This window comes from Salvia splendens, chromosome 9 (assembly GCF_004379255.2).
Source record: "Salvia splendens isolate huo1 chromosome 9, SspV2, whole genome shotgun sequence".
Taxonomy (NCBI): Eukaryota; Viridiplantae; Streptophyta; class Magnoliopsida; order Lamiales; family Lamiaceae; genus Salvia; species Salvia splendens.
In genome coordinates this window covers 6,003,031-6,023,935 of record NC_056040.1, presented here as the reverse complement: position 1 = coordinate 6,023,935, position 20,905 = coordinate 6,003,031, and the positions used below count along the sequence as shown (strand labels likewise).

The window sequence follows — 20,905 nt, the reverse complement described above, 5'->3', positions numbered from 1 at the left end:
ATCCACTGTGAATCAATGACACTCTTACCATTTATTTGCGGCAAGTCTAGATTTTTAAGTTGACTTAGAGCAAACAGCAAAGTGAAGAGAATCGATATTTGATATAAGTACTAGATTATGCTTTGTGGTAGCAATTTCAATGTGACATAAATGTGGTCCATCGATGAAAATTATTTTGTCGGTTGAATTAGCCAGACAAAAACAATTGATTATTATGTGCAGCTAATAACTTTTATTAATAAATTTAAATGCGCCTAAATGATATTTGCCCCACATAATAAAAGCCAACAACTTTCGAAATTGAGAAGTTGATTACCGACACATTTTATAATATCTGTGGCTAAGCTACCTCTCTTTATTTGCGTGAGTATCCACTCCACCTCTTGAAAAAAGACACCTCATTTTTCTGGATTAGGTTCCTTTTTCATTTCATGCCTAAAAATTAAACATAACTTTATTATGTTTAGATATACGAACAAATGGAGTAGTCCAATTAATTACTAAGTCACAATCACAATAGTACTATTATTTTGTCGTTTCAATTAGCCACCACATTAATAATCACCATATAATTTAAAATTATTCCATTTAAATTAAGCTAAAGTGAAACAACACCTATATAAGCAAGTAGAGTTTGACAGAGTTTAATTGGGAGAAATGAGCAGCGTTGCAGTAACCGGAGCATCGGGCTACGTCGCCACATGGCTCGTCAAATTCCTGCTCCAGAAAGGCTATACCGTCAAGGCATCCGTTCGTAACCCCAGTCAGTTTCCTTTCCCTCTCTCACGATTTTGAGCTGTTTTTTTTTTGTTTTAATTTTGTTTTTGATCTGCCGCATTATGCCGTTTGATCGATGAATTTAGGGCTCTATTTGATTTCCTACCGATTTGAATTGATGTTATGTGATGTTTATTTCTCTATCGCATTCAGTTGAGTCTCCATTTGAAGCTGATTGTTGAGTTTTCCATCGTTTTATGGCTAAACCTAAAAACGTGCAGTGCACTGATCTTTGTAGAGCATTGCGCACCATATTTGGGGCATCCATCGTAGTGGAAATAATAAATCGGCACTTTCTAGCTTGCCTCATCACTGGGCTGCACTATACTCCATCTGTGTTATAGAAATAACTCGACTCTTTGTTGACCCCTTGTTATAACTACTGTCTACTACTAGTATAATATTTTTTTATTATATCCACGCACACATACATGCATAGAATTTATTTCGTGTCTTACTTTTTATATTTATAACTCCATTTTAATCAAATTAAATTATTAAAATCGCAATAAATTTAATTACATTAGCAGTAATTAAAAAGTGTTATCTTAACTTATAAAATATATTTTTGTTTTTAAAAATATAAAATAAATCTTGAAAGTAAAAATCGAAAAAATAAAGCATAACTCTTAACTTAATTGGCAATACATAGCATTGATCAAACTACCGTTTACTATTGAATTGAAATGATTTTACTTTGGTTAGGTTTAATGAAGTAACACTTTACTGTACTCCTATTAAAGTGTAGTATAAAATTGCATTTAGTTATTTTAATTGTGAATATTAAGGTATACCAGAAAAGCAAAGTGAATTATGACTAGTTATTTACTGGTCCTATTTATAGTAATTGTAAAATATTTATTGGTTTAAAATAATTTTACTAGCTCTAAATTATGAGTTCCTTTTCATCATCTAAAGTCTAAACCTGTATCATTTTTTCACTTTGATGGATTGCTTTTAGTCTTATGCTGTGGTGGCATCGACTTCATCTGCTGATCTTTTCCACTTTTGCTACATAATTAAAAAAGATTAGGATTGCGATAAAATATTACTAGAGTAACTAAAAGAGAAATTGCATGTGTACGACCACATTCTTCTAATCTTCTTTACATATTAATATAGTTAGCTCACTTCCATATTGTGATTTTAAATTTGAGGATGGAGATAAGATAACATTTTCTGTTCCTCACTGATAAGCTATGATTTGTATCAATGCCATCTGACATTCAAGAAATGGAACAGATAATGCAAAGAAGACTCAGCACTTGCTTGCACTTGATGGAGCCAAGGAGAGACTTCACTTGGTGAAAGCAGATCTACTGGAAGAAGGGTCCTTCGACTCTGTAGTTGATGGCTGTGAAGGTGTTTTCCATACTGCATCTCCTTTCTTCAATGACGTCACCGATCCACAGGTTTCTCCCCCCTGAAGAAATTTTATGAGTTAAACATTCTACCTAGATTTTTTGTAGGCATATTATTGGATACGAGAATTTGTAGGCTGCTGATGGTTCATTCGTTGATCTTTATGAAGTTTAGAAATATCTTGTTGATCACATCAGCTTTGATTTCCATCAGGCGGAATTGATTGATCCTGCAGTGAAGGGAACACTGAATGTTCTTGGGTCATGTGCCAAAGTGCCGTCTGTGAAAAGGATTGTTTTGACATCCTCTATAGCTGCAGTTGCATACAATGGGAAGCCTCTCATACCTGAAGCGGTAGTTGATGAGACGTGGTGGTCTTCACCAGAGTATTGTGAACAGATGCAGGTAATGTTCCAGTTGTTCTACTTGAGAGATACTATGTAATAGCCATTATCCGCCCTTTTCCTTTCATTTACAAAGCATGCTAAATGTCACTTTTTTCCTGTGTTCATCAACTTTGCTTCTGCTAGCTGTGGTATGTTCTTTCAAAGACATTGGCTGAGGATGCTGCTTGGAAGTTCGTCAAAGAGAAAGGTATTGAAATGGTTGCCATAAACCCAGGAATGGTGATTGGTCCGTTATTGCAGCCAACACTAAACGAAAGCTCTGCAAATATATTGAACTTGATAAACGGTAAGCTCCTGCAAATTTCTGCAACTGCTTTCTAGACAAGCACCGATGTAAAACTATGTTTGCTTTTTCAATCTTGCAACATTTCTTGGGTTTGTTATAGATATCTTCCACATTTCGTATATTTTTCATATATCTTTATGCGAGCATCGATGCTGAGAGTGCACTTGCAACAATAATTCACAAGCTTAGCCTCTTGACATGGTGTTGGCTTTCGTGAGTCGGTAGCTTTAGAATTTCACCTTGGCACAGTAATGCTCTGTCGTGCAATATGCAGGTGCAGAAACATACCCAAATTCTACTCTTGCATGGGTAAATGTCAAAGATGTTGCTCATGCACATATTTTGGCGTTTGAGAATCCTTCAGCAAGTGGAAGATATTGTTTAGTGGAGAATGTTGCACACTTCTCAGAAATTGTCAAAATACTACGCGAACTCTACCCTACTTATAAACTTCCTGAAAAGTAAGTCCTTTTGGTTATTATCTCTATTGGAGTGGAGTACATTTTATGTGAAACTTCCTCGTAAAAATGTCAAATTTCTAATGTGATTAACTTGTTTAATTCTTATTGAGATTGTACTCCACTTAAGTGTGATGTAGAAACAACTAAAATGATCATTGGAATTTGGAAGTTCCTGTCCCAGCCTTGATGAGGCTTGCAACTGATTGTTTATATATGACCAAATGCCCTTGTAAAATGAAGTTCTGGATCGGCCTTCTTTTGGTTGGTATATACATACTACTTCTAAACTTGCATAGTTTTAATAAATTTGTTCAAAATATGTACCTTCAGTGATTCTTAGCTCAACAAAATTTCCAGTGTGAATTTCTTGATTTTTGATTGTTTTCGGGTGGGGCCTCTTGCAGGTGTGCGGACGACAAGCCGTTTGCACCAACGTACCAGGTCTCCAATGAAAAAGCGAAATCTCTAGGCGTCGAGTTCACTCCGTTCAAAGAAGGAATCAAAGAAACCGTTGAAAGCTTGAAGGAGAAAAATCTGTTTAAACCTCCATCAGGTGTCTAAATCCCCTCTTCCTCTTGTGCTCAACGCTATATTTCTTACTTTATGTGAGTATCCTATGTGTGTACTAAGCAACAAAAAACCTTCAAATTTCTACTTGTAATATAATGTAATAATTTGAATTTGGGGGTTGAGCATAATGTTGTTGTTGGGTTGTAGAGATTAAAAACCGCTACGAATATTGATAGCCTTGATTATGTACTAGGTACTGTATTGTTTTATTTTGTCGTGACATTATATTTTAAATTAAAAAAATTATTAAATAAATTTAAAGAGTATTAATATCAATTCTCCCTGATCAAAATCATCTTAAAACTTTAAATTTATGTAACTTTCTTGATTTAAATTATTTTTTAGCAAAAAATATATCAAATTAAAGATAATTTTATAAGGATTCCAACGAGATCTCAATTGCATATGTTCCGTCGATGTTAGGATGAAATTTGATAAATTATATTTCAATTTTCGTAAATGTTGATAAGCAAATTTTATCAACAAATGCAAAAAATCTCAATATAGTGTATGCAAAATCTCAATATAGTGTAGATAAAATATCAATAAAACTGTGTTGATATTTTCTTGTACTTGTGTTGATATTCTCATGTTATTGTTGATATTTGTAATACACTATGTTGATATATAAAAACACCCACGAAAATTATTATATGATAACATAATGACGATATTATCCTTTTGTTGATATTTTGTCTACTATTTATTGAAATTTGTGCTTTAATCTCATCCACTCATTTCAAAATCTAAGGGTGTAGATTTAGTCTTAGTTTTGGATTATGGTGTTATAAGCATTAGGACCCTAGGTTATATAGTATTCGATCACAATTTTTTTTTTCAAAATTCTTATTTTCGGCTCAAATTGATTCCTAAAAACATAAAATTTTGAATTATTTTTAATAATTTCTTTGTCTGTGATATAATGTCTCAAGTTTGCAATCTCATATTCCTTCATATTTCAAAAAACACGCACAGAGTCAAAACGAAATATTATATCACGGACAGGAGAAGAACAGGAGAAGAATACATATAATTATTTTCAATGATAGTATTATATTTAATTAAAAATAACATTTCGGGTTTTCTGACTTTCTGAAATTTGTGTTTGTGGACCCAGATTTTAAATTTCCAAATGATTTAAAATTCGAATTTCGGATAAGTTGTACTAGTATTATGCCAAAATCCAAATGGCCGACCCTAAACAACAGTCTACGGCCCACAAAAAGCCTGCTAGAGAAAGGAAGGAAGCAAGTTCAACTTTCATTGAAAGTGATCTCACAACTTCTCATCTGAACAGAATTTGGAAGTTGCGTGATCCACCATGGATTATTTCTCCCAATACACAACCACAAACTAATCCCAACCTCAACTCTAGAACAACAGCCTCTAATGTTGGACACAATAAAAGAAAGAAAGTTGCAACAACACTCGCAATGCGCAGAAGAAAAATGAACTTGATTGATTCCTTGGCATCTCACTCGATCTTACCGTTTTGGTTCGAGGCCACAAAGTTGCGGATTATCTCCATCGCCAACTGCTGAGCACTCTTGTCTTGAAGTTTCGCTATCGCATCCACTTTTTCATACGTCTCCTTGTCAGCGAAAAGCTTCAAGTTATACTGCGATGGCCCTTGTGGTATTCCTTCCCATTTGTCCACCAGCTCCAGCATCTTCTCTTTGCCCTGTGCAAGAATTCACAGATGCCTTTTAGTTTTGTGCTTATTGCTGTATACATAGCTTTATCCGAATCAATTTCGTACCATGCGGTTTGTGAATTCTCCAAATGATTCTTTGGCAAGCCGCTTTCGCTTCCAGTGATAAAACAAGGGTTCTAGAACTTTCTCAAGATCATGGATCTTAACCTTCTCCTTGAAAACTGTGGCAAGTGTGGTTTGGTTGGGTGTCCCTCCAAGCCAAAACTGTGACGTCGTGTATAAGCACTAAATCAACAATAAAGATCACTAGCATCGTAAAATTTCAAAGCAGGCATTCGACCTTACCTGATAACTATTTGGACCATCACCAACCAAGCCGAGTTCAGCCATGTAAGGTCTTGCACAACCATTGGGGCAGCCAGTTATCCTTATAACCACAGACTCCTTATACTTCAGGCCAACCTTCAAAAATACGACAAGAGTTGCCATCAGCAAGTATCACGGAGCATCTCAAAAACAGAAAATGAAATCTTTCTAGTATTTATGTTTCAAGAAATAAAAAGTTATACCTTCTCAAACACAGCTCGAACTCGCTTAAGGATGTCGGGTATTCCACGCTCAGCTTCTGCGATTGCCAACGGACAAAGTGGCATAGCTGGGCATGCCATTGCTGTCACATTGAGAGGATCCACATACCTTGGTTGCTATTCAAAGATATGGATCAAATTAGCGTCTTGAAATATAAAGAACAGGATTTATTCAAAAGGACTTGACATAATTAAATGACCAAGATGTATTTCTTTAATCAAATGCAATCAACTCTAGGATATATTGCATTCAGAAGCAGCATTCTTAATCTCTTCCTGCCTAGATTATATCTATATTCTTAGCTAACATCTCACCAGTAAACCACCCTGAGCTAGAACAGTAGTGATTGGGCGCTTCCATGCTTGACGAATGTCGCACAAAATGATGTTCTGATTTGGGGTGATGCGGACATTCAAATTATACTTCTCAATTACTTCTCGTAGTGTTGTCTTCATTGCCCCTTTGATTCGACCACTATCAACATGGAGGCCGCAAAATAATCCACCATCTCCCTATAAAAACAAGCATTTGTACAATAAACCAAAGATAAAGATAAGCTTATGACGTAAAGAAATCAATGAAAAACTTAGGAAAATACAAAATGTATCAAGCATAGTTTTATCTATAAAACTAACCTGCTCATGCCAACCCAAGTAGCTTTCGAATTCCCATTTAGGCAACTCATGGCAAGGTTGAAACTTCTTTCCATAGTACCCCTCAACAACAGTCCTGAATTTCTCAATTCCCCACGAGCTAATTAGATATTTCATTCTGCTATATCTACGATCATCTCTTCTTCCATTTTCTCTTTGAGTGACCACAATAGCCTTTACAGCATATAATATATCCTCCTTTGGCACATAACCCAATGGTTCTGCAAGCCTAGGGAAGGTGTTCTCCATTCTATGGGTTCTCCCCATACCACCACCAACCTTCAATGATCATTGTATCAGAATTAGCACTGTTAAGTTTCAAAGATAGCATGCCACTAAACAATTGCAATATGAAATAGAAATTCACTTACATATAAGTTAAAGCCCTGGGGTTCGCCGTTAGCATCAGACACAACTACCACACCAATATCATTTGTAAATAGATCAACAGAATTGTCTCCTGGTATAGTTACTGCAATTTTGAACTTCCTCGGTAGGAATTGAGTTCCATAGATGGGCTCAGGTGAATCAGTAAAATTTGTACCATGGGAATTATCATTTCGAGCTTTCACTACTTCAGGAGGTTCTGCAGACATAACTTTTTCTCCATCCACCCACATATCATAGTAGAAACCTGATTGAGGAGTTAAGAGTGCAGCAATATTTTCTGCAGTTTCCTGGGCAAACAAATAATCTTTTCGGTGGATGGGGGCAGCTGGAGCAAGAACGTTTCGGTTGAGATCACCACATGCACCAAGTGTAGAACCCATGCTTTTAATGATCGTACTCATTACTGTCTTCAGGTCTTTCTTCAAAACACCATGAAGTTGAAAGGTTTGCCTAGTGGTCAAACGAAGTGTTCCAATCCCAAACTGATCGGCTAGATCATCCATGGCCAGGTAAAGTTGGTTTGAAACCTTTCCACAAGGGTTCTTAGTACGAAGCATGAAGGAGTAAGACCTCCCACCACGTTCATCTCTATTGTACTGTTGATAGCTTCCATGGAACTTGATCAATTGAATGGCAGACTCATTAATGTTGGGAGCATCAGTTAGCAACTCCTCGTTGAGAGGATATCTTATAAAGTTACTGTGCTCTTTGATTATTTCGACCTTACTGCGTTTCTGCTCGACAGGTGCATCTGGCTTTACAGGCTGCAAAGAATGCAATATCATCAAAAGAATGAATTAGCTGAAAAAGAATCGTATTATAGCACTTTATGCTCAACCAAAATTTTGCCGTTGGGTACTCAGATTTTTAACAACTCACTTGAAATACAACTTATTAATGAAAAGCTAACTCGCTTTAAATACAACTTACTATACTAATGAAAAATTATGGTAGTAGCATGGAATTGGGTATATGTGCAGCATGATGTATCCTAATTATTGGAACATATGAGTACATCAGAGACCTGGATTGTGCCAGTGAAGATGGGATGGCATGGCATGGTAGGGTTCTTGATTAAGTCAACAATCAACAGAAAAATGTGAACAAACTGGAAATCGATTACGTCAACAACACAACATGAAGCTTAAAACTCGATAGATCCTCAAGCTTTAGCGTGAACAAACTGGAAATCGGTTTTTAATTATTTTTTTTTCCATCTCATATAGCCGTGTATTTGCCTTTGAATTTAGCAGCCAGTTTTCTACTATCAGTGAATTGAAGGAATTAAAAATTACAGATATATAACCAAATACACATTTAAAAATAAAAAATACCGTGGAGACAGCTCTGATTAAGGAGGGATGCTGAGCGGCGGCGGAGGAACGGAAAAGCTGCGGGCGTTTACAGAGCAGAAGAGAGGTGGAAGCGCTCTTCAAGCCGCTGAAGCTCGACGGAACAGTCAGGATCGAGGAATCCTTGGCTACGGCAGCAGCGGCAGCCGCAAACGAGGTCGTCATCTAGCGACTAGAAACACGGTGACGCAGAGAGCAGAGACAAAAGAATTTCTACTTTTTTTGAGGAAAAGAGCAGAAATGAAGATAGAGAATTGAGAGTGGATGGTGATGAATATGAAAGCGAAACAAAAAAAGAATGGTGCGTAGGAAATTAGGGGTTGGTGGTGGTGGTGGTGGTGGCGATGAAGAGAGTGTGTGTCACGTGCCTACCACAAGACTCCTAATTGCGATTTGTTAGTATCACCAAAACCACACAACAAAAGTGAATTTTTTGTCGTTCACTGAACCTAGACGCATTTCTGGCGTTACGAAAGGCCGTTTTAATAATAAAAGGTCACATAATTTATAAGTGCACACGAAAAATACGATACGAACACCCCGTCTAATAGCATCTACAACCATTTACACTAAATTCAAATTAAAAAAAATATTCTCTATATTATGTCTTTTGTTACTCACAAAATTTGAAAAAAATTTAGGTTATAGTTTAGTGTAAATCTAAAAATAGGTATTTTTTTCTCAAAAACCAAAAATAGGATTAGTTTTTTAGTATTATTGGAGCTAAATACATATCCCATTTTAGGTTTTAGTGTACCATTAAAGATGGTCTAACTTGATGAATTAATCGAACCTTTCTATCTTCACACCTTTATCATGTTTTTCGTACAGTACTCCAGTATTTTGCATAACCCATTATCATTAATATTAAACTTTTATTAGTTACCGACGAGAATTGAATTGCATCGTATTGTTATAATCATGTACGTGCTTATAGACATTCTATCGAGTTTCATGCTGAGCAAATTTTTAGAATTTGTACTTGTGTTTGGTTATATCTGTTTGATAATGACTCAATCCAATATTTTTTTTATATTAAAGTTTATAAACCATCATATTACACATACCGAGGAATAGAAAATTAAATGTATAATCTTATTAAATGCATGATAAAAATTTCATATGGCTAATTGTCAAATTTTAAAAACAATAACAACAAATGAGAAAATTAAATGTATAATCCATATATACAGCCAATTGTTAATTTTACAGTAAAAAAACAAAAAAAATGACTTTAATATAAATATTGAAAAATATCATACTTATAATAAGGTTGGGGAGACAGTTTTTCTTTTATACAAATCCAAAAGGAGTATTTCAAAATGAACTCGAACTTCAAATTTGTACTCCTACTAATTACTATATGCGTAAAAAAATTTTTTGCCGTAACTCTAAAATTTAATTAATAAATAAACACACAAAATTTCATGATTTTTTAGATTCATCGAAAATTCTGATTTCGAGTCTTCAACCACAAATGGGTTTCTCAAAATAACAATAACAATCTTAAATAATTAAATTGCAGTAAATTCCGAAAATGAACATAGCAAGAATAGGGAAACAGTCGAATTCGCTGATAGTTTATGGATACAGTTAATTAATCTAATAATTACAACAAATAATTTGATTTTTTTTCAAGAAAAAACATATGAACTCAAGAAGCTCTGCAATCATTCAGTTCGAAAGCAAGCATCATTCAACCAATAACCCATTAGAAGTATAATTTAGAAAAAAGAAAGATATAGTACTAATTGGCAATGGTAGAAACAAACTCAAAGATTTAATTCACAATTACCAAATTGAAAAAAAAAACAAGTTTCCCCAAATTCACAACAGTTACAATCACTACACCTGAATTCTAGCAATCAAACCACCTCCTTCGCCAGATCATCATCAATCAATTTACCCTGCGCCGGAATTGCAACGTAACCGATCTTGGCGACGTCATCGTAGTCGTCATCATCGTCGGAGGACGAGGATAGCTCGTCGATGTCAGCGTGGCGGGGATTGAAGAGGCTCCACAGTGAGAACATGACGGCGGCGGTGACGGCTCCGCAACCGACGCCGAAGAGCAGCGCCCCGACGACGCTCAGGACGTCCATGGTGCGATCGCGGACGGAGCTGGAGACGGAGGAGTATAGCTCGACGGGGGATTCGGACCGCAATGATCTGGAGAGTTCATTGAATCGGTCGAAGTGACGGCTTCGGAAGCGGGGAGAGGCGGTGGTGAAGATTAGGGTTATGTATTGGGAATTTGCGATTTGGGCGGAATTGGGGTCGTTAGGGTTTAGATTTAGGGAATTGGAGGGGTAATAGGTGGTTGTGGTAGTGGCGGAGAAATAGAAGAGGGTTTTGCAGGGGCGGGCGGAGGAGGTGGCGATCAGGAAGGAGAGGCTGAGGAGGAGCGGGAGAAATGAGGTCGCCATTCGCGCAATTCTTTGAGGCTGGGAGAGGGAGAGGGAGAGGGAGAGGGAGAGGAGAGAGGGAGTAGTAATTTTCTTTGTTTTATCGTTTATGAATTTTTTGCACGACTATTTTGAAAACCTAAAACTTTCAACTTTAAAATTTTATACACTTTACTCTCTCTTTTTTTTCATTTTTTAACCATAAGTGTATTTAATCTACATTTAATAGAATCCGACTAATCATATTGATCTGATCTACAAATTAAGACCGAAAGTCTTCAGCGAGTGGCGGAATTTGAATCCGTGACCTCAAGATCACCACAGCTCTGAATCCGTGACCTCAAGATCACCACAGCTCTGCGCCAACTAGAATTTGATACTCCACTCATTTATGTATTTTCAATTTTCTTTTGTCACATCATCATTTTATTATTCGGCCTAAATTTATACAATAATAGCGGTCCTTCCCCATTCACCACGAGTATTTCTATAATTCATTTTAATTATTGGTTTTTATCAGTTAAAATAACAAAATAAAATTGAAGGAACAAATATAAAAGAAAACAAAACATACTTAATTTAAGTAAGTAAAAAAACATGCTACGATTAAGTAAAAAAAACACAGACAAAAGCAACTCAGACGCACATCCTCGTTCAAATGCCTTCACTCGTTTCCATTTCTCTCTTCATCTTGCGTGGTACCAACCATGCTTGGCCGATAAAGTTCGTCGCCCAAAGTGCGGGCCATACCCTCGTTCGTAGCAAAACTAGTAGTAGGCATTTGCTACCTCGGGGTTGAAAGGTCTACTACCACCGACGTAGGGATCGCCGGAGTAAAGGGAAGACGACGTATAGGGGACCGCCGGCGTACGAAGGGAAGCTGGGGTATGGGGGGCGGGGGACTTCCATCGGGATTCACTGCTAGAGAGAAAAATATTTTAATGAGAATGGAGAAGGGTGAAATAAAAAAAGGGGTAAAATTGGAGAATATATAAAGGTTAAATAAAATTTTTAAAAATGGAAAATCGCGCGTGCAATAGGAGCCGATCGCGAGCTACCGATTGGCGGTGTTCGCGCAATAGGCGCCGATTAGACCGCCGATTGATTAGGCAGCCGACGATGCCTTATTGTGAATGTTCATAGGATTGAATACTTTATATTGTAAATTTAATGAATCAAACTTTATAATCTAAATAATACTCCACTATTTTTTATTTTTTATTTATTACTACATATGAATCATACCCTTAAATGAGTGTCTTTTGAAAGTTGACTTTTATATGACTCAAGTAAGAAATAATAACAAAAAATTTCATTGATGATTATCGATTTTAAAGATTTTTGCATCTGAACGTTTTATGTTAATGTATTAGAGTAAAATATTAGTACTAATTAGAAATATTTATTAGTACTAATTTTCAAACATGGAATCGTGATGAGTATTACATTTACATCTGGAAATAATTACACTCCGTATTAAACACTTTGAAGAATAATTAGATAAGTTTTGGCTAGTCATACGGCCAACTCACTTTCGGATCAATTCTAATTTCTATGGTGTATGGGTTATTCAATCATACTATCATCAGATCTTAGGTCATAATTTTTTCAATCATATTTAAGTCCGTAAAAAATACTACCAAATCTTATAATTTTAGAAATCAATTCCCTATAAATAAAGCCTAATGGTATAGTTATTTATTTTATTCTCTGAGAAGATTTTCCCATAATATTTTATTCGTGTTGCGATACTTTGTATATTTTCAAATTATTATGTTCTCGATTCTTGCATGAAAAGATTGCGCTTTGACATAGTATATTTTATACTGTTATGTCTGAACAAAATAAAACAATCAAATATGCATGTTACCACACATTAATTTGTTGTCAATTATCATATTCTCTTTAACTACTGTATAAAGATATTTCCTCGAATTAGGATTTTTTTGTGAATAATTAGATTGATCTTTACAATATTGCAATGAAGTAGTACTACTCCGTAGTCCGTATAAATTATTGTTGCATTGTTGGAGTATGACTTTGAGATATCTAGATTAATATTGTTTGTCAACTAGGATAGTAGTAGTATATAACATTTGTCGATATATAGATAGATATTTAAAATGTTATATTCCATTATGACTTATTTCTGTATGAGTCGGTTATTTTCAAAGAATATTTTATTCGTGTTACGTTCCTATTGTAAAGCATTCCATATACTACTATATGTAGCATGAAAAGATTTCGCTAGACACATATTTTTATATTGTCACGTCTGAACTAAATAATATAATCAAAATCTGCATGTTACAATTAGTTGTCATATTCTTTACTAGCAATTTCCTGTTTTTCCCTTATATTAAAGCACATTTTTCATTTAATTAATCTATGTTAATATGTTTGTTCCAGTTGTACATTTACAAATTACTAGAACTCAAACTTTGATTTTTTTTCCCCTGTAATTTTAAATAAAAGTTAAAATGACAAATTGAATTTTATGTAATTTATAAAATTAACAGCACTCATAATAATTTATAAGTTATTAATTATAGTTAAATAATTTGTAGGAAAGGCAAGAGGTGTGTATCCAATGGACTAATAAGGAGTCTACTTAAGAAAAGAGGCAATCACCACATGACCACAGTGGCTCCACTGTTCTCAAAGGGCTCAGCTATCCAATTTCTTGGTTTATTTAATACACAATTCAAAATAAAATGATTGATTCTTCCAAGTAAAGCAATAAAAATATAAAAATGAGAAAGTTCTTTGCTTCTTCTTCAATTCAAAAATCAAGAAAATCCTGGAGATTCTCAATAATATCTGCTACGATTTCTGATCTTTCCAAACTGTCCAAATCTTTTGGTATCTCCCTTTTCTATCTTCAAAATCCCAATTCACATTTACGCATTCATATATATACACACACAATGAAAATTGAAACCTCATCACATTCATATCCACTACACTCATATATCTTAATTTATTTCTCTATTCTTATTCAAAATTCATAGCAAAACGAGATGATGAATACAGAGACGCAGTTCCATGTATTAGCTGTTGATGATAGCATCATTGACAGGAAATTGATTGAGAGACTTCTCAAGACTTCATCTTATCAAGGTAATTTATTTTAATGTAGTAGGAGTACTTATTGTTTTTCATATATAAATGTAAGTATATTCTCAAATTTTTAAAAAATATTCTGCTTATGGTGTTATGCAGTTACTGCTGTGGATTCTGGGATCAAAGCTTTGAAATATTTGGGATTGCTAGATGATGACAATACAAGCACAGACACAAATAGTCATGTAACTATACATTTTTAAAATTTTATGTTTCAGCATATATTCAAATATTTTTATTTAAATAATATTGTAGTAGTACTAACTAAAACCATTTAATTCGATCTTACATTATTATTTTAATCACGTGCAGGAAGTAGAAGTAAATTTGATCATCACTGATTACTGCATGCCCGAAATGACCGGCTACGATCTTCTTAGGAAAATTAAGGTATATGTCCTTGTATTATAGGAAAAGATAAAATTTATTAATATAATAAAATGATTTAAGAAAACTCGAATAAGGGCTAAATTTTGAGTTTGAGTTTAAAAAAAGACAATCTTATCACTAGCTAGTCTATAATAATTCACACAAAATATCTCAGTAATTTCTTAATTCTGAATTAATCAGACCAATTTTTTTTTTCAGGGATCGACATCGTTGAGGGATATCCCCGTAGTGATCATGTCGTCGGAGAATGTTCCGGCAAGGATAAACAGCTGCTTAGAGCAAGGAGCTGAAGAGTTCTTCCTCAAACCAGTTCGACAATCCGATGTGAATAAACTCAAGCCACGTTTATTAAGGGGAAAACATGAGGATTTATTGGGAAATTTTGAAGGAATCAACAAGAGGAAGAGTGTTGTAGAATGTGTATCCCAAGATAGGACTAGAGCAAGATATAATGACTTGGACCTGTAGTCCAATTTTATTTGAAAGAGCTAAATGTAGCATGAAAAAGTTGAAGATTAGTTATTTATAATTTCATCTTATTTTATTATTATTTTCTAAATCGCTATTTTAAGTGTTAATTCCTGGTATTATTTCTCAACTTCTATAAATTATTTCAGTTGAAAATAAATAAAAAAATAATTTTATGGGAGTATAATATGTTTCTATGTAGATTAGCATAGCATTAGGGTGCAATGAAGTCAAATTAAGTCTAGTAACTTCAAGCTAAAGCTTAATTCATTTTTAATGATCTTAGTTTAGTACAATCACATTGACGCGAGCTTCCTCAAGTACTATTTAAATTTTGATATTGACACCCTTTTTCAAAGTATATATTTTTCATAGCTATTATTTTGATAATATGAATGGATGTATCATATATTTTGAGTGTAGAATAAGGAATATAATGACACATTGACACCGTAAATGAAAATTAAATGAGACTATTGTTGTGGCTATATCCTAATTACATCCATATTTTTTCGAACAAGCTAATTGGGCTTGTCACCCCGTCTGTTTATTGCAAAGGAAAATGGATTTCGATTTTTAACGATTGTTGTTGGGCTTTGATTTCTGCATTGAGTTAGAACTAATAAATTCAATAAACTAAAATGAAGTCAAGAATGAGGCTGTTTGTACATTATAATTAGACCATACATATTATGCACATACTATATATCAATTAACCATTTTTTACAAAATAAAATAGCATTATTTCCACAATGCAATTTATAGACACAGCTCTTCACCACCGCAAAATTAGTCAAAATGTATACATAAAAATTCAAAGCTTCAAATTTAGGCGCCATCTCCGGTGTCATATAAATAGATTCGTTATGGTTGCAACGACAATTCTCCTCTTTTCTCTCTCTCCTTAAATCCATACCAATATTTCCATTCCATACCATTCCATTCCATTCCATTCCATTCCTCCCTTCCTTCCCCTTCTTTTTCCTATACCACGCACGCGCCTCCCTTCGCCCACCCCTCCGCCGCCGTCTCCCGCCGATTGAAACCCCCCAATTCCCCACCACCAAAAGCAGAATTTCATGTCTGATCTAAAAAATCAGGGAAATGGGGGGAGGAAGACATCCCATTCCCACCTGACTATCAAAACCAACCCTTCCTTGGTTTTCAATCGCTCCATGACGACCCTGACGCCGTCGTCGTCCGCCGCGGAGGACAAGCACCGCAACCCCCGGTCCTACCAGCGCAACACCTCCATTAATTTCTTCAGCGCCTCCAAATTGAAGGGCAAAGTCCGCAAAATGTGCTCCTTCTTCGAATCCCCCAAACGCCACCCCTCCTCCAGCCTCGAATCGCCCACGCTCTCGCCCTCGCAATCCCCGACCTCCCCGCCGGATTCCCCTAATTTATGGGACTTTTCCCCAATCCGCCTCCCCGGGACTGAGGACCGCGTCGTCATCTACTTCACCAGCCTGCGCGGAATCCGCCGGACCTTCCACGACTGCCAGAGCGTGCGGATGGTCTTCCGCGGATTCCGCATCAATCTCGACGAACGCGACGTCTCCATGGACGTCGCCTACAAGAACGAGCTCCAGGAATTGTTTGGAGAGGACGAGCTCGTTACTTTGCCGCAGGTACAGGGCTCTACTATCTCCATAAATTCGAAAAATATATATAATCAAATACAAACTATGATCTGGACTGTTAACAATATAAAATGTCAACATAGTGTCAACGGTTGATGCTGTGTGGATATTGTGTTGTCATTTTCTGTTGCTACTAATTTATATGTTGATATTTTTTAACCGTTCAGATCATAATTTGAAGTTTGTACAATATATGAGTTTTCATTTTATCACTACCCTGATATGGAGTAATAATAATAGCGGCTTAAGTCTCTAGTATTACTCCTCATGTTAATGCTTATATGAGTATATAGGTATGATCAAAACAGAACATTAGCAAAATCAATAGTTGATTGAGTAATTTAAATACATATTTGGAAGTTAGTTTACAATAGTTGGAAAATTGGGAAAGTTAGTGATTCAAAAGTAACTTGCTCTATCGGCCTATTGATTGGAGATGAAACGTCTTAGCAATTAACTCAGCTTCGTTGTCTTTTGCTGCAGGTGTTCATAAAAGGGAAACACATCGGTGGGGCAGAGGTGGCTTTGAACCTCGTCGAAGCCGGGGAGCTTGTCAGGATGATCAAGGGGCTTCCGTTCCGGTCACTCAAGCCGTGCGACGTCTGCGGTGATATGAGGTTCATCGCCTGCGTGAATTGTGGAGGCAGCCGGAAAGTTTACGATGAGAAGAAGGAGCAGACGAATCGGTGCACAGTTTGCAATGAGAATGGCCTCATGCGGTGCCCCCTTTGCAGCTCGTGAATGACATTTGGTGATTTCCTACACATTTTTAAAAGAAAAGAAAGCAGAAAGTAAAAGAATCGGCTGTGTGTTTGTCATATCATTTTTTGGTGGTTGTGGCTGGTCTCTTTACACGTTTATGGATTGTATATTGCTTAAGCTGATAAAAAAAATTGATGATTGAGTATGCATTTTGAATCATCCATATTTTGCTTATGTTTTCTGAAACAACGACAAAAAGTAATGAAATCAACGAACAGACAAAAAAACAAACGATCTATTCATTAGAGGGAGCATAAATTGCATAAACTAAATGCATCACACACCATATTATTGTAGTAGTAATAAAAAAGAGTGTTACTCCTATTACATAACCAATCCTAGTGCTCAAATTTTACTAATGATGCCACACTCATCATAGAGAAGCTTTGCAAAGCTCTTGATATGTTTTTCACTTAAAGTTATCGCAACATAGATGCCTCCTTCATTTTCCGGACCAGAAAACAAATTGCACTTCCCTTCAAACGTGGCTGCGCCGGCTCCGGCGAACGCGGGCTTCCCCCATCCGAAATCCACTTCGTAGAAGGGAAGGCGCAGCCAGCTCGTGATCCCGACGTTGGGGCAGTTGAGAGTGGCGGCATCGCGCACGATGGCAGAGCGATGCAGCTCCATGTAGTCGACGGCCGACCTCAAATACTCATCGTCCATCCGCGCGATCGCGTCGTGCACTCTCCCCACCGCGAACGCTAAGGGCTCCGACACCAGCTGGCCGCAAAGGGCGAATGCGCTGGTGTAGAAGATCGCGTTGCCTAGGTATCCCGGTGGGAGGTTCGGCCGCAGCCTCGTGCGCGCGTCCACCGGGAGCTGCAGCTTGGTCTCCTGGTCCCCCGGTAGCCCGCGAGCCGCGGTCACGCAGCGCCACACATGTCCTGTGACAATTTCGTAAGTGGTAAACTTTGACTTGTGGTTGCATTTTTGTTTGAGGGAGTTGATTTGGTGGAGGGTGAGGTTGAAAATTGAGAAAGTGGTGTCGGAGAGGGAGAGGGGTGTGTTGAGAGAGGGAGGAGGGTGGTGCTCGATGTGAGGGAAGTGTGGGCGCCGCGGGGGGTCGCGGGAGGCGAGGAGGCGGCGGTCGAAGAAGGGAGGGAGGGAGGGGGTTAGGCCGCGAGCGATCTCACCCCATGACTTGTTGAAATGTTGGGCGGAGATCCCGTCGGCTAGATGGTGCTCGTTTGCGAAACCTATGCTCACTCCACCGCATTTAAAGCGAGTTAGCTGTATCAGAGTTGTAGCGTTTAATACTACTAATATGGAGTAGTAAAACGTGTGAGACTTTTTTAGGGACACACCTGCACGAGAAGGAGGGGGAACGTCGAAATTCCCCCGGAGTAATCGACGTTGGGGACAAGGCTGACGTCAGGCCTGGGGGCGATACCGCCGAAAAAATCATCGACGGCGCCGTCGCACTCCGCCTCCGTAAACATGACCCCTTTACCGTTGCAGTTGATCTCGATGCGGCCGCGATGATCGTCCCTCCTCAGCCTCCCAGCGAAGGGGTAGAACTCAACCAGGACCCGGCTCAGCGCGGCCTTCATCACGGCCGCATCGAAGAAGCCGTCGCAGCGGTAAAATAAGACGTAGCGAGTGTGGAAGTTGTCGGGCATAACTAAGTCCAAACTCGACAGCCACAAACTGCCACGCGGCGTTTCCTCGATTGGCTTTACAAGCGTCGATTTCTTCAATGTCATCCTCATGCTTCTCTTCTCACAGTTGTGTGAGGAAGACAAAGAAAACACGTAAGTGTGCTTTTTATCATTGCTTTTTGACGAAGAGAACATTAACTCCTCCCACGATTAAGAGTCTCTATTTCCATTTCAGCCCGATGGGTCATTTTTCCTACTTATTATATTTAGACATGAATATCCTAAAAGTCTAAGAGGTCTCACATTCCACTACCTAACTCTATTTATTACACCATATATTCAAACACTTCCCTAAAACCTGTACCCGGTCAAATAGTGACTTCTAATTGGGGACGGAGGGAGTATTCACTATATAAGTGTGCTGTGCAATCTATGTCCATAAATTCATGTCCTTTTATACGGATAATCGGATAAATATGATAGTCATTGTCATTTTCTACGGATATATATTAGTTAGAATAAATATCATAGCATTGCCATTTTGTACGGATATATATTAGGATAAATATCATAGTCATTGTCAAACGGAAGAGAGTTAAGTTAAGTTAAGTTAAGTTAAGTTAAGTTAATTAGAAGATAACAATATGCATATTTTTGGTAAGTTCGATTATTTTGTAGCTTAAATGGTGTGAATTTAATCGCAAATTGGCAAAAGCATTAACGAGTCATTTTGCAGGGATATTAGTATGAACATGACATGATAGTCAATTTAAACAGGGTTTAAGATAAGATTAAAGATGAGATTGAAGTAAAGGATTTAGAAGATAAATTATACTAGTACATAGATATAAATACTTTGGTGAGTTAGATTATTTTGTAGCTTAAATGTAAATTCATTTTACCCTTATAATAAATTTAAATGTAACACCATAAAAATAGCGTGCGGTGGAATTTATCTTTCGTCAAAAGCTGAACTCTCTTATGGGGGTGTTTAGTTTGCAATATTGTATCTCGAGATTAAATTAGTAGTGTGTTTGGTTTATGAGATTTAAAACATGTCAATTCTAGGACTCGGAATTTCTTTTCAACACTAAAGATAAACTGATCAGATGGGGCATAACAGGAATTGAGGATGATAGATGTATTTTCTGCAAGGAAGAGCCGGAGACTTTGGGGCACGTCTTTTTTAGCTGTAGAATCCCGGGTGGTATATGGTATTACTGTTGTGCTCAATGGAATTTATCCATGTGCTTGCCTAAGGATCCGATGACATGCTTCCTCTCTTGGCTGGGCACTCCTCTTCACAAAGCCAATAAAAAGGTGTGGATTTCTCTGTTCTTTTTTTTTTTCATGTTCGATATGAGATATTGGGAATAAAATGATTTTCCAAGGTTTTGTGCCGGATTGGGAGCTTGAGAAGAAAATTTGATTTGGCGATTAAGATTGTGGATAAGATGTTGGCACCCAAATTCTTCCTTTCCAACAGAGAACTTAGGTGACGGTTGATCCTTTTCTTGAAGGCCTTAGTACAAGGTTTTTTTTCCTTTTGGGCTGTTTTGTTTTTTTGTTGGCTTTCTCCAAGATACTTTTGCATTAGTGTAAGAGCATCCACAACGGTGGCGTCCGTCGCCACGGCGATCCGCGCCGCTGGCACGACGCTGCTCGATGCATCGAGCAGCGCCGTGCCAGCGAGCAGCTGACGTGGCGCGCCCTCATTCGTCAACGTCATAGCCGTTGTGTTTACATTATTTTTTTAAAAAAAATCGGTTTTTAATTAAAAAAACCGATAAAAAAAAATTTCACTTCCCAAAAAAATTATATCCGTTTATAACCGTTTTTTCCCACTTTTTAATTTTTTTTACCCCAAAAATACACACTTTCATCTATAAATACCCCTAATTTCACTCCCAAAAATTCACATCAAACTACACAATTCTCATCATCATTCTCTCATCTCCATTCTCATCTCCAATCTCTCATATCCATTTTCATCTTCATTCTCTCACACCCTAC

General features: G+C 37.0%; 6 protein-coding genes and 1 long non-coding RNA gene across 8 annotated transcripts; 4 read left to right on the top strand and 3 right to left on the bottom strand.

The window, feature by feature from the left end:
* The first annotated feature begins 603 nt into the window (after positions 1 to 603).
* LOC121748725 (phenylacetaldehyde reductase-like) lies at positions 604 to 4,118 on the top strand. 2 transcript variants are annotated; one of them, XR_006039518.1, is made up of 7 exons: positions 604 to 763; positions 2,020 to 2,189; positions 2,353 to 2,544; positions 2,670 to 2,832; positions 3,107 to 3,293; positions 3,421 to 3,558; positions 3,698 to 3,743. XR_006039518.1 is itself a non-coding variant. In XM_042143211.1 (6 exons), the coding sequence occupies exons 1-6, from the start codon at positions 658 to 660 to the stop codon at positions 3,852 to 3,854; spliced, it is 975 nt and encodes a 324-aa protein (XP_041999145.1). In that variant the 5' UTR covers positions 604 to 657; the 3' UTR covers positions 3,855 to 4,118. The 2 variants fall into 2 exon arrangements, 1 of the variants encoding a protein (XP_041999145.1); XM_042143211.1 differs by lacking the exon at positions 3,421 to 3,558 and having other exon boundaries at positions 3,698 to 4,118.
* A 985-nt stretch (positions 4,119 to 5,103) lies between these two features.
* Positions 5,104 to 8,927, bottom strand: LOC121748724 (sulfite reductase 1 [ferredoxin], chloroplastic-like). The gene is made up of 8 exons (XM_042143210.1): positions 8,483 to 8,927; positions 7,130 to 7,912; positions 6,741 to 7,037; positions 6,420 to 6,617; positions 6,087 to 6,221; positions 5,863 to 5,979; positions 5,623 to 5,781; positions 5,104 to 5,544 (listed from the first exon to the last, which is right to left on the bottom strand). Exons 1-8 carry the CDS (start codon positions 8,663 to 8,665, stop codon positions 5,338 to 5,340), a joined length of 2,079 nt encoding a protein of 692 aa, XP_041999144.1. The 5' UTR covers positions 8,666 to 8,927; the 3' UTR covers positions 5,104 to 5,337.
* Positions 8,928 to 10,365: 1,438 nt separating this feature from the next.
* Positions 10,366 to 10,926, bottom strand: LOC121749056. Its single transcript, XM_042143674.1, has one exon. It carries the CDS (start codon positions 10,924 to 10,926, stop codon positions 10,366 to 10,368), a length of 561 nt encoding a protein of 186 aa, XP_041999608.1.
* Positions 10,927 to 13,794: 2,868 nt separating this feature from the next.
* Positions 13,795 to 14,886, top strand: LOC121748726 (two-component response regulator ARR8-like). Its single transcript, XM_042143212.1, has 4 exons — positions 13,795 to 14,025; positions 14,128 to 14,213; positions 14,341 to 14,418; positions 14,617 to 14,886. The coding sequence occupies exons 1-4, from the start codon at positions 13,926 to 13,928 to the stop codon at positions 14,884 to 14,886; spliced, it is 534 nt and encodes a 177-aa protein (XP_041999146.1). The 5' UTR covers positions 13,795 to 13,925.
* A 934-nt stretch (positions 14,887 to 15,820) lies between these two features.
* Positions 15,821 to 17,440, top strand: LOC121747588 (uncharacterized protein At5g39865-like). Its single transcript, XM_042141661.1, has 2 exons — positions 15,821 to 16,517; positions 17,013 to 17,440. The coding sequence occupies exons 1-2, from the start codon at positions 15,966 to 15,968 to the stop codon at positions 17,268 to 17,270; spliced, it is 810 nt and encodes a 269-aa protein (XP_041997595.1). The 5' UTR covers positions 15,821 to 15,965; the 3' UTR covers positions 17,271 to 17,440.
* Positions 17,441 to 17,507: 67 nt separating this feature from the next.
* LOC121747587 (rosmarinate synthase-like) lies at positions 17,508 to 19,075 on the bottom strand. The gene is made up of 2 exons (XM_042141660.1): positions 18,599 to 19,075; positions 17,508 to 18,524 (listed from the first exon to the last, which is right to left on the bottom strand). Exons 1-2 carry the CDS (start codon positions 19,001 to 19,003, stop codon positions 17,637 to 17,639), a joined length of 1,293 nt encoding a protein of 430 aa, XP_041997594.1. The 5' UTR covers positions 19,004 to 19,075; the 3' UTR covers positions 17,508 to 17,636.
* On the top strand, positions 18,947 to 20,387 carry LOC121747590. The gene is made up of 3 exons (XR_006039228.1): positions 18,947 to 19,045; positions 20,016 to 20,212; positions 20,284 to 20,387. It is a non-coding gene; the product is annotated as an uncharacterized LOC121747590 (long non-coding RNA).
* The last annotated feature ends 518 nt before the right edge of the window (positions 20,388 to 20,905 follow it).

Excerpts from the sequence above, each read along its gene's own strand:
- LOC121748726 (XM_042143212.1), top strand. The coding sequence starts at position 13,926 with ATGATGAATACAGAGACGCAGTTCCATGTATTAGCTGTTGATGATAGC. Across the intron at positions 14,026-14,127 it reads CAAGACTTCATCTTATCAAG|TTACTGCTGTGGATTCTGGG; the intron begins GTAATTTATTTT and ends GGTGTTATGCAG. Across the intron at positions 14,214-14,340 it reads GCACAGACACAAATAGTCAT|GAAGTAGAAGTAAATTTGAT; the intron begins GTAACTATACAT and ends AATCACGTGCAG.
- LOC121747588 (XM_042141661.1), top strand. The coding sequence starts at position 15,966 with ATGTCTGATCTAAAAAATCAGGGAAATGGGGGGAGGAAGACATCCCAT. Across the intron at positions 16,518-17,012 it reads AGCTCGTTACTTTGCCGCAG|GTGTTCATAAAAGGGAAACA; the intron begins GTACAGGGCTCT and ends CTTTTGCTGCAG.
- LOC121748724 (XM_042143210.1), bottom strand. The coding sequence starts at position 8,665 with ATGACGACCTCGTTTGCGGCTGCCGCTGCTGCCGTAGCCAAGGATTCC. Across the intron at positions 7,038-7,129 it reads CCCAGGGCTTTAACTTATAT|GTTGGTGGTGGTATGGGGAG; the intron begins GTAAGTGAATTT and ends TGATCATTGAAG. Across the intron at positions 5,782-5,862 it reads ATGGTCCAAATAGTTATCAG|TTTTGGCTTGGAGGGACACC; the intron begins GTAAGGTCGAAT and ends ACGACGTCACAG.
- LOC121748725 (XM_042143211.1), top strand. The coding sequence starts at position 658 with ATGAGCAGCGTTGCAGTAACCGGAGCATCGGGCTACGTCGCCACATGG. Across the intron at positions 2,545-2,669 it reads AGTATTGTGAACAGATGCAG|CTGTGGTATGTTCTTTCAAA; the intron begins GTAATGTTCCAG and ends TGCTTCTGCTAG. Across the intron at positions 2,833-3,106 it reads TATATTGAACTTGATAAACG|GTGCAGAAACATACCCAAAT; the intron begins GTAAGCTCCTGC and ends TGCAATATGCAG.
- LOC121749056 (XM_042143674.1), bottom strand. The coding sequence starts at position 10,926 with ATGGCGACCTCATTTCTCCCGCTCCTCCTCAGCCTCTCCTTCCTGATC.
- LOC121747587 (XM_042141660.1), bottom strand. The coding sequence starts at position 19,003 with ATGAGGATGACATTGAAGAAATCGACGCTTGTAAAGCCAATCGAGGAA. Across the intron at positions 18,525-18,598 it reads TCCCCCTCCTTCTCGTGCAG|CTAACTCGCTTTAAATGCGG; the intron begins GTGTGTCCCTAA and ends ACTCTGATACAG.